Source organism: Sander lucioperca, chromosome 5 (genome assembly GCF_008315115.2).
Source record: "Sander lucioperca isolate FBNREF2018 chromosome 5, SLUC_FBN_1.2, whole genome shotgun sequence".
In the NCBI taxonomy this organism is placed as follows: domain Eukaryota; kingdom Metazoa; phylum Chordata; class Actinopteri; order Perciformes; family Percidae; genus Sander; species Sander lucioperca.
The window spans coordinates 9047403-9059303 of record NC_050177.1 but is presented as its reverse complement, the minus strand read 5'-3'; the positions used below and the strand labels follow the sequence as shown (position 1 = coordinate 9059303).

General features: G+C 42.8%; 1 protein-coding gene across 17 annotated transcripts in view; it reads right to left on the bottom strand.

Moving 5' to 3' along the window:
- The window catches only part of ncam1b (neural cell adhesion molecule 1b), a 113644-nt gene that overhangs the window by 10574 nt on the left and 91169 nt on the right, over nt 1-11901 (bottom strand). For 12 of the 17 annotated variants that reach the window (XM_031296373.2, XM_031296375.2, XM_031296377.2 and 9 more), the window contains 2 exons: nt 10385-11497; nt 5855-7905 (listed from right to left, as the gene is read on the bottom strand). In XM_031296373.2, the coding sequence (XP_031152233.1) occupies nt 7785-7905; nt 10385-11497 (1234 nt within the window). In that variant the 3' untranslated portion in view covers nt 5855-7784. Of the gene's footprint in view, nt 1-5854; nt 7906-8689; nt 10313-10342; nt 11498-11901 lie in introns of those variants that run through there. The other 5 variants (XR_004897424.1, XM_031296384.2, XM_031296386.2 and 2 more) reach the window with 5 other exon arrangements.

The following is an 11901-nucleotide window of genomic DNA, read 5'->3' as shown; positions in this document are numbered from 1 at the left end:
AAGGGGGGGAGGGACTATGAAGTTGTCGATGTTCAAATTCTTTGGCTAAGTCCTGGATCTTCACAATCCTACCTACAGCACCTTTAAAGGGGAGCTATGCAGTTTTGGCAATTTCTTCGCTGTTTTCTCACTTTTTGCTCGCAGGTTTCTCTATAGAGCTCCCCCTACAGCTTCGGAATAGATATTTGGCAACACTGTTGTAAAAACTCGTTTGCGACTCTCCCCCCCCTCCCATCTTCTCCCTCTGGTCATGTGCATTTGTTTTCAAAGAAGCCGGCGAACGCACGGAGCCATGTCCACTGAGTTAGACAGCTAGTAAGCTAGCTAGTAAGCCCGTAAGAGACAGCGATCATAATAAAAACTTTTACAGACAATAGCAAACATCATGAGGTCACAATAACAAGAAATATAAAGATTAAACAGAGTTTATCCCAAAGATACTTACAAGTGCAACAGCAAGAACGCCAGGTCAGCATCGGATTTGCAGGCTTCTGTTTGTCTCAGTTCTCACTATTCTGAAAACACAGCTCCGATGTTTACTCGTGTCTGACTCCTCGCTCGGTCAGTCTGCCGTTTCCTCTTTCTCTGTTCCTCCGACAATGCTTTCCTAGCTTTCTGCTTTTTTTTTTTTGCCAGCTCAGCCATGACGATAGTGTGAAAAACTCCATCGCTACCTTGTTCTTATAGCTAGCCGGTTCCTGTATGTGTGCAGTGCCGTAAAGCAATTTGTTACATCGCGAGACCTGATATCACGCGATACTTCCTGACGCTGAGGCCTCAGCATCAGTTCCAAGTTCCAAGGGTGGTTTTTCCGTTCACAGGCGCTAGGGGGAAGCGAGACGACCACCATTCAACCCGAAAAAAGTCATATAACCATTCCAATGACTCCGAAGCTGTTCAGTAAATTAAGCTAAAAAAAAAACTGCATACCGGTAGTTCCACTTTAAATTACAAATTAAATCAAAGCTGCGAGCAGCATTGATTGGGCCCTCGCACCCTCTCGCATGTCAGGGGTGCTGGCGAGACGCCGTTCAATGTCTGTGACCATCGGACACTGCACACATGAGATAGACGTAATGACCTTTGTTGAGTGCGTGGCACTGAAAATACCATATTTCAAATTTTGCACCAATTCCTGTGTCCACTATGTGGCGCTAGAGAGCACACACTAATTACACGTCAAGTTGCTGAATATCACATGTAAGCCACACCATAAACATTTCATGTAAATGTCCTCAGGCCTGGACTCTTAACACACATGTGAAGTTTGGGGCAGATTGGACGATGATGTGTAGTCAAGTTACAGCAACTTCCTGTTTCATGGCGTTACGCACAAAATGTCCGCCACGGCGTTAGACAACACGCACTAAACATGCATTATGTAGCTCTATATAAATATGAAAAATGTAAAATGCTATTTAGTTCTACAGATAACAATAAACATAGCAGTTTCAACAGGGCCTTCGCTGACCGACGGTGTGGGTGCTCGGGCCCTAATTACCTTGAATGGTAGCTACAGCTCTTTTGTACAAGTGCCACATTGTGATGCAGCTCCTGTTGCACTGCAAAGCCCACCTGGAAGGTGCTGCAGGGCGTTAAAGACCCACACTTCCACGCTCTAAAACAGCTTCTACCCCCAGAGCCATCGTTGACCTGAATTACACAAAACAATGCCCCCTCCCCCCATTACCACCACCCCCAAAGTCATCACACTACTCCACACAACAGGACTAAAATTGGAATAGTATTTTCCATACAAATGAGGAAATTTCAATTCAATTCAATTTTATTTATAATATCAAATCATAACAAGAGTTATCTCGAGACACTTTACAGATAGAGTAGGTCTAGACCACACTCTATAATTTACAAAGACCCAACAATTCCAGTAATTCCCCCTAGAGCGAGCAAGCATTAGCAGTGGCTAATGTGACAGTGGCGAGGAAAAACTCCCTTTTAGGAAGAAACCTCGGCCAGACCCAGGCTCTATAGGCGGTGTCTGACCGTGCCGGTTGGGGATGTGCTGAACAGTGGCAATAATAGTCACAAAGATAATGGAACAGTGACTACAAATGGTAGTTGTAGTAGTTCATGTCATAACAGGGCACTGAAGGGTGTTACAGGATGTAGCGTGGCACAGCACAGCATGGGTGGACGTAGCAAGACGTAGACACTTGGCAGGACGCAGCTGGACGCAGCCGGACACTGCAGGGCATTGCAGAGCGTTGGACCACAGTGACAGCTCCAACCAAGATCGTGGTGCCACCCTAATACAAGGGAATATTCTGGGCGGGAAAAGAAACATAAGGACTCCGGGGAGTAAACTCCCCAGAGCTAGGTTAGTAACAAGCATTTCTGGGGCAATGATGCACACAAATGGAAACAAATGGAAAGAGAGAGGAGAGAGCAGCTCAGTGTGTCACAGGAAGGAAGGAATTTCCCCCGTAGTCTAGAACTATAATAGCATAACTAAGAGAGGCAGGTTAAGGAGAGGAGCCTGGTCGGGCTAGAACTCTCCTCAACCGGATCGGGCTGTACTGGCCTGCCTCCCTCTACTCTACTCTATTCGCTCTCTAACTATAAGCTTTATCAAAGAGGAGTGTTTTCAGTTTATTCTTAAATATGGTGATGGTGTCTGCCCCCCGAACCCAGACTGGGAGCTGGTTCCACAGGAGAGGAGCTTGATAGCTGAAGGCTCTTGCTCCCATCCTACTTTTAGAGATTCTAGGAACCACGAGAAGCTCTGAATTCTGGGAGCGTAGCGCTCTAGTGGGACAATAAGGTACTAAGAGCTCTTCAAGATATGTAGGTGCTTGACCGTTTAGAGCTTTGTAGGTCAGGAGAAGGATTTTAAATTCAATCCTGGATTTTACAGGAAGCCAATGCAGAGAAGCTAATACAGGAGAAATATGATCTCTTTTCTTAGTTCTTGTCAGAACATGTGCTGCAGCATTCTGGATCAGCTGGAGAGTCCTAAGGGACTTATTTGAGCATCCTGATAGTAAGGAATTACAGTAGTCCAGCCTAGAAGTAACGAATGCATGGACTAGTTTTTCAGCATCGTTTTGCGACAGGATGTTCCTAATTTTGGCAATGTTACGAAGATGAAAAAAGGCTGTTCTAGAGGTGTGTTTTAGATGGGCGTTGAAGGATAAATCCTGACCAAAAATAACTCCTAGATTTCTAACAGTAGTGCTGGAGGCCAGGGCAAAGCCATCCAGAGTAGCTATATCTTTAGATAATGAAGTTCGGAGGTGTTTGGAGCCCAACACAATCACTTCAGTTTTGTTTGAGTTTAACATCAGAAAATTGTAGGTCATCCAAGTTTTTATATCTTTAATGCACACATGAAGTTTAGCTAACTGACTGGTTTCATCTGGCTTGATTGACAAGAAAGTTAATTGAATGTTTCCTAATAATATTGCCAAGAGGAAGCATATATAAGGAGAATAGAATTGGTCCAAGCACTGAGCCTTGAGGAATGCCATGGCTAACTTTAGCGTACTTGGAGGATTTATCGTTGATATTAACAAATTGAGATCGATCAGAGAAATAAGACTTAAACCAGCTTAGTGTGATTCCTTTAATGCCAACTAAATGTTCCAGTCTCTGTAAAAGGATGGTATGGTCAATAGTGTTGAATGCAACACTAAAATCTAATAAGACAAGTATGGAGACAAGTCCTTTGTCAGCAGCAATTAGAAGGTCGTTAGTAATTTTCACCAGTGCCGTCTCTGTGCTATGATGCTTTCTAAATCCTGACTGAAAGTCCTCAAATAGACTATTCCTATGTAAAAAGTCACATAACTGATTAGCGACTACTTTCTCAAGGATCTTGGAGAGAAAGGGAAGGTTAGATATAGGTCTATAGTTGGCTAAGACCTCAGGATCGAGGGTGGGTTTTTTTCAGAAGAGGTTTCATCACAGCTACTTTAAATGACTACGGTACATAACCTGTTAATAAAGACATATTGATCATATCTAGTAATGAAGTGTTAACCACGGGTAACGCTTCTTTAAGTAGCCTTGTTGGGATGGGGTCTAAGAGACAGGTAGATGGCTTTGCTGAAGAGACCTTTAGCATTAATTGTTGAAGGTCTATAGGAAAAAAGTAGTCTAAGTATATGTCAGGTCCTGTCGTTCTTTCTAGCACTCCTGCATTCAAAGATGAACTGTTAGAAGTTGAGGGCAAAAGGTGATGAATTCCATCCCTAATTGTTATAATTTTATCATTAAAGAAACTCATGAAGTCGTCACTACTAAGAGCTAGGGGAATAGATGGCTCAGTAGAGCTGTGGCTATCTGTCAGCCTGGCTACAGTGCTGAAAAGAAACCTTGGGTTGTTCTTATTTTCTTCTATTAGTGTTGAGTAATAGTCTGATCTGGCATTTCTGAGCGCCCTCCTACAATTTTTCATAATAATTTCTTGCCAATCTAAACGAGATTCTTCCAATTTGGTGGAACGCCATTTACTTTCAAGTTTTCGTGAGATTTGTTTTAATTTGCGAAATGTGCAATAACTGTTTTATAACGTGCAATAACATCTTTATAAGGTGCAACAGCATTTGGCACAATGTACTAATAGTAGCTTCTGATGTGTCACTTTTTAAATTCATTTTTATTATCATTAGTTATCTGTGTGGCGGCAGGTGCACGTATGTATCATAGACTGTATAAAATAGGCATGTGGCAGGTGGTGCATGGGTGAAATGTAAATGTAGCCTACCATAGAAATGAAATTAAGAATGTGAACCAAAAACGGTACATTTCATAGAACGTTCCGGGGGCTGCACAGCAAATTTCGTTGTACAATGTGCAATGACACTAAAGGCATTCTATTCTATCGCTTCTCTTCTTTACGAGTTTTTTTTACTTTTTATTTTGAAGGCCACATCACCTAACTTCCTGTCTCATCACGGCTGCCGGCTGCTGACTTGACAGGCTGCAAATCATCACCGGGGAGACGTCACGGCTCTGAATGATCGCCCTTTGCTCCTCGTCTCTCCATCAAGGCTGCAATCAGAGACATCTACAGGGTATCTCAACTACCGACAGGCTGCCCGCTCAGGACCAGTTTGTTGTCCTGGAGTAAGAAGCAGGCACTGGTTAATGCAGATCGACTATATAAAGATCTTAAACCAGTTTGTATTTCACAGGACGGGGAAAAAATGAAATTAGGTAAGAAGGGGACAGTCGGTCAGTGTGGGGAGTGAAACAGGATGCCATGCCGGGTCAGTGCGGGCCGCTGTGGTTGTTGACGGTCTGTTGACACAGCACCGGTTTGTGGGTTCATTTCACATTAGCGGTAGCCTACCGAGTGGAAGAATACCAGAGCTGAAAATATCCAGCCCTTATTGGTACATAGTATTTTGACATCCTAGCCTGGAAGTATTAACTTCACTCCCGCACAAACATGCATTATGTAACACGTGTTTATTTGCTCCCCCATCTATCTCAACAAGTAGCCCGGGGAATTTTCCAGCCCCAACATAACCTGTTTGCTCTGTAACCTTTCTGTAAATAGTCCTGTGTCCATGACATGGCGAAAACAAAAGGGGCTTCCAAAATTAGGGATTTAATGCCATCTAGTGTTTAAAATAGGTCGACACATGGTCTGAATCCAAGGACCTGACAGTGCCCGGGTTACCTCAGTTGGTAGAGCAGGCGCACGTATATATAGGTTTACTCCTCGACGCAGCGGCCGCGGGTTCGACTTCGACGTGCGGCCCTTTGCTGCATGTCATTAACCCCCCTTTCATGTCTTCATCTGTCCTGTGAAAATAAAGGCCTAAAAATGCCGCAAAAACTAATCTTTAAAAAAATATATAATAATAAAATGGGCAGGACAAAATTAGATTCGGAAACCGTTTTTTATTTTGCAAATGGGTTATCACTCAGACTGTACACAACAGATATTTTCTGAGTTTGACCCAATAAAACCAAAAGGAGCGTCCAGTGGCGAGGGAGCAAGGTGGTCATGTAACAGCAGTGGAGTACAAGGTGAGTAAAGCTTGTCCTTTTGTTCTTATATACCTCTGATCTGTATTTACTTCTCTTGATATATACTATCTAAAGTTTGATCTCTCTTCCGTTTCAGGTGGGACCACCCTGCTTCCGGCCAATGTTTATCCTGAACGTGTCAAGCAGTCGCTCTTGGTGAGTGATTTTTGTACAAAAAGACAAAAACTTAAAAAAAAAAAAAAAAGAAAAGAAAATTCAAAGATCACATTACAGAACACTTGAATAACAACTGGGGGAAAGAAATAAAAACAATGTGTAGGAATGCCATATCAAGCCCCAAAGGTAACACTCATTAAATCAATATGAGAACTATTTCTGCCAAACAATCTGCCTTGTATTTATACATTATAAAGTACTGACTGAATTCATGCCAAGGCTCAAAACACCTTCCTTCACTATAGCTGGCAATATATAGTGCTGTGACCAGAGACGGACAATTTCATACACTACACGTGTTATAATGACCACATTAGTCCATTTATCGTACTTTTCTTCTAATAATACAATATATTAAATCAAAACAATAGGCTAAATCTCTCACGACAAAGCTATGCAGGTTATCATAGAAACTGATGACGAGACAATCTATCAACACACAGGCACATTGCACAAGCTTGCAGGCAGGAAATGGAAAAGAAATCTTTGTAGTTTTGAAATAGTACAAAAATGCTTTTTAGAGTTTTTATTCATTTTTTTTGTTTGTTTCAAAAGCACAACCATTGATCTGCTTTATAAGAATGTGAGGAAGAAACGGCAGCTACCGTTGTGGTTGCCCCCCCCCCCCAACAAATATGTGGTGTAAATTTAGCTCATAAGATACAAGGTTCTTCAACCCTTGGCTGAGAATCAGCAGTCCTGCTGGCAGTTTTTGTCTTTCGGTGGACCTTTGAGTTCAATGAGTTGGCTTTTTTTAATCAAATCCATTTGATAAACGAATATGCTAACCATACATACATTTGAATACAGTTGATCGTAAAATGGGCCAAATCTGATCTGATCGTGCACACTGTCGCTGTGTCGTGGGATTCTTTCAGTCTCTTTCCACCCTGCAGCTGGCTGTGGGTTAATCCTGTATTTTTTTTTATAACCATAACAAATATGGTTATGATCCAAACATTGCAGTCTGTGGGCCTGTGTTTAATCAATGCCAGCGTTTCTGTGAGAGATGAAACATCCCTGTAACGGACAAAGTAAACAAAACTTAACAACCACTTGCAGGTCAGACATGCAGAACAAGCTATTTTAATGAGACAAGCCCACAAATAATAAAAAAAAAAATGCAAACAGTTGAACATGAAAATAAGAAAAATAATTTCTATATATAGTCAGGTTTTTTTTAGTTTTTTTTTTTTTTTTTTTTTACATTTCTCATAATAATCCAATACTTGTGCGTAGTTGCAATTCAAACTAAAAGCACAGAACAGAAATTAGAGTCCAATTTCACATATTTATCAAGCGACCATTATAATAAGAGATTGTCCTTAATCGTCCTGACTGGTTTTAATAAAATAACAATAAAAAAATAAAATAAATCTCTTACGATCTCAAGATTAACTCCTCAGGTGTAGTAAACATTTCATGAATGAAACCGGAACTAAAAGCACAGTCGTAGTGCGCTCTAACCAATCGACACGTGTGTGTGTGTGTGTGTGGGGTTTTGAATATGTAGTTAAGGGCACTGGAAAACAAAACTCCTGCAGTGTTTCTAGCTCTTTGCTGCTGCAAAATGTTTTAGATCGGGCTGGGGTTTCCCCATCGGCCCATCATGCTTTGCTCTCGGTGGTTTTTGTCTGTATGACACTGTTGTGTTCTGCAGTGATCTCCGTCAAGACGTTTGATAAGTCTGCCTCCTCCAGTTTGCCTTTCTCATCAGAAAAAATCATCCTGCAATGGAAAAAAAAAAAAGGGAGAATGTGCTAAATTAGAAACCTGGTCATCTCTGGGTAGAAAAACAGAAAAAAATCTCAGCAAACAAACACTTTAGTTGAACACAATTTTAACCATTTATTCTCAATGACACCTTCACCCAATATGTAAGAAGACACCGTTTATATTCGGAGGTCTTCTTACATATTTCTTCACCACCTTGACAACAGTCAGATAAAATTAAACAAACAGATAATGACATACTCTTATAATTCATCCGGTATCCACTAGCCTTCCGGATCGAAAACAGTGTTTAGCAAATATGATCAATTAATCGGTTCTACTTCAAAAGAGACTATGATGGCACAGTAAATGAGCCCTGGGCTTGTGGTATGTGATATACTGTATATTCATGTTCATCTTATAGCAGTGAAGCACAGTATGTAGATCCTGCCTGCAGCTCTTCTCCTCTCTTCTGCAGTTCAGAGCAGAAAACACAGTCTAGCCTCTGTTCTCTTTAGTCGAGTTTGTGAGGATTTAGGCAACACTCGGAGGCATTCAGTTACTGCCTGAGACAAAACTATTTGTCATTAAAATAAAGCCCCTTTCAGACATGGAATATGTATCATTGCTGCCTTCATCTATCTGTTTCATTGATACTGTTTTATCATTCAGATACACAGAGAGGACAGGAGTGTTATGCAGTGCCCTGCTATGCCCTGCAGTGCCCTGCAGTGCCCTGCTACGCCATGAACTACAACTACTATTTCTAGTCATAGTTCCATTATCTTTATTGTGACTATTATTGTCACTGTTCATCACACCCCCAACCGGCACCGTCAGACACCACCTACCAAGAGCCTGGGTCTGTCCCAGGTTTCTCCCTAAAAGGAAGTTTTTCCTCGCCACTGTCACACTAAATGCTTGCTCTTGGGGGAATTACTGGAATTGTTAGGTCTTTGTAAATTATAGAGTGTGGTCTAGACCTACTCTATCTGTAAAGTGTTTTGAGATAATTCTTGTTATGATTTAAGACTATAAATAAAATTGAATTGAATTATGGAAGAAGCCACAATGCTTGTGCGATATTGCCATCTGGTGCACGAGAGGGAGTAGTGGCACAGCTGGGTCGGAAAGCAGTGATATCAAGGAAGAGAGCTCTTTCTGTTCTCTTAACAGGTCGCATCAGTGACTGATTTAACAAGTTATTTTCCTGTTGAAGCTTTAATTAATATCGCTATGCCATTGATATTCTTAACTCAACAAAGTGACGGATGAGATTTAATGACAGACATTGGCATGAACTGTTTTTAATGTGGAACATGACTTTGTCTACGTTTGTTTTACTAACAGCTAGTCTGCTTTTTATGCTCTATGTTGTTTCTTTATTTGTTTGGTGAGCCGAAGACACATTTCCACCCTGGTGGACAATAAAGATATATTCCAAACTCCTAACTATTTTGTCCGAAGATTTCATTTGAGGAGACTGAGGCGTCTCCTCAACCACTTAAAACTGGTTCATTTACAGTGTTTCCTGGTCTATTAAGCAAATTTCATTTTTGTTGTACATAAGATAGTTAAGTGACACATTTTTTACAGTGCTCTTATGAAGGTGGAAAGAGACGTGCATTTCATTTCTCTCCGTGTATTTAACTAACTTATGGTATTGATGGGTTACGCTCAAAAATGTGTTGCCCGACCATGTTAGAAGTGATTAAACCTGTTCTGAACAGCCACAACTCAAAGGTGGAGAGAAAAGCCGGCTGTCATAGGAGGGGGCCGAGATGGGATAATCGTATAAATATGTGAATAACGGTGCACACTTTCAGATCGTCTCTGCTGGAAGGTATTTATAGTAATGCACACTTCTGTAAAGACAAAAAGTGACAGAAATAGTTGTGTAACTAAAGAGAGCATGAGAGAGAAAAGTTCAAACGCTGCTTACTCTTTCCCCTCTGCACGTCAGATTGTCAGTTTTGATTAGTTTTCAGAAAGATGTGGGGGGGAGGGGGTTTCTGAAGCTGATCATCAGAAAGTGCTTGTCGGATTGTTGAAGCACACTGGCAGCTTTAATCTGACAGCATTTAATTCAGGCTTGTGCCGTGTTTTACAGAACTATAACTGGGCTAGTTATATGGTCGTTGTGACTTTTACACTAAACTCAGACGTGAGACAGACATGTAACATAACAAGGTGCACGTCTGAAAGGGGCTTCAATATTCTTGTGGTGAATGTTACTGTTGGAGAACTGATACACACACAAGCATCAAAAACAGAACCATCGTATCACTCGTCAATCCACAGCATCTTACTTATAATCAACCCAATGTCATTACCACAGTTTACCATTACAATAGTTCATATTGTGTGGTCAATGGCAAGATGCGGTGGTGAATGAATGGGCATACAAGTTACACACACACACACACACACACACACACGCACGCACACACACTCACACAAACACACACAGATAAACCTCTAGAGGGAGCCGTACTCATCGTTGACAGGAGGAGCAGTCTTGGCCAGAGTCTCTGACGCCTCCAGAACTGGGCCTGAGGGGGGGAGGTCTCCTCTGTCTCCATTGGGCAGAGAGGGGGCAGAGGGCGGGCTCTCTAAGCTAATAAGGTCAGCGGGGGTCCAGGAGGGTCTTTTTGTCCCGTTAGTCAACTCTAACTCTAAATCCGCACTTTTGGGCCCCACGTCACAGGTTTGCAAGTTGTACGCGTCTGGCGGCGATGTGAGGAGATCATTTGAAACCGGCGCCTCAACAGTGGCGGGGGCGGGGGAAGAAGGAATAGGAGTAACAGGTAACGGCGAGGGGACGTCTGCAACTAGAGGAGCAGATTCTTCAGCTTCCGGGACTTTAGGAGCACTGTGGATCACTGAAGGAGAACTAGTTGGAGCATCTTTGTCAGTGTTATTATCAACCGTTTTGTCAGCGGGTCTATTATTAGTGTCAAAGGCAGTAAGGCCACACCCACTAGGATCTGGGGTCTTTGAATCACGGTCTGGTTTTGGAGGGGCAGTGGTTGCTAGAGTGGCGGTCGTTTGTGCTGGCGTCTCGGTGTCTGAGTCTACAATGTGTGGCTGTATGGGAAGCTTATTGACCGGTGGCCTCGGGGCCGGTTTCTTGGTGTCGAGATTGGGAGAGGACGATGAGGAAGACGCAGCCAGTGGAGATACAGGCGGGCTACCTTTAGCATTCAGCGCGGCGAGTTTAGGAGAGTGTCTACGCTTCGGTGGTATGGGTGTCCCAGACTTTTTAGCTTTAGTCCATTCGGGGGTACTAGGAGGAGTGGTTAGTTTCTCCTGTTCTTCTGGGGTGATACTTCCTCTTTGTTCTACTAACGGGGCCATTTTAGCTTCGTCGGCTGAGGTGAAGCTGAGGGGAGTCGGCGGGGCAGTGTTTGACTCTGGAGTCGGGGCTGGGGCCAGGACAGGGGTGGGTGAGGGGTCGTTGGCCGGGGTAGACAGGCTACAAGTGAGGGTAGTGGTCTCGCTAGAGGGGCTGTCCTGAGCGGGGTCAATGGTTGCAGTGGCTGTGTCAGAGTTGGTGGCTACGGAGGAGAGGGTGTCCAGTGCCAGAGCAGCAGTGTAAGCCGCCAGCCTGAGAGAGCAGGGAGAGAACAGAGACACACAGACTAGACACCAGGGTGACCGTGACAGAGGAAGGGTGGCTCGGACGAGAGCATGCAGAGGGATTAGTGCGCTTTAGAAATTCACACAAACATAGACAAAGCAACTGAAAAACACCAACTATTAAGCCTAGTGAGAAAAAGAAACAAAGAAAAAGAGGCTGCCATGCTGTGAGTGGACATCAAAGGATACATCTCATACACACACCAACATGGAGTACACTGACTAAGAAAACTAATGTACTAAAAAAAGTCTTCCTGCAGAAAACTACAGCACCAGGCAGAACCACCTATAAGGGTTAAACAGTACCAGTGACAATCTCATACTGTCTAATTTTTCCAGACTGCTGCTAATGAGAGATGAATTGCTGAGGTT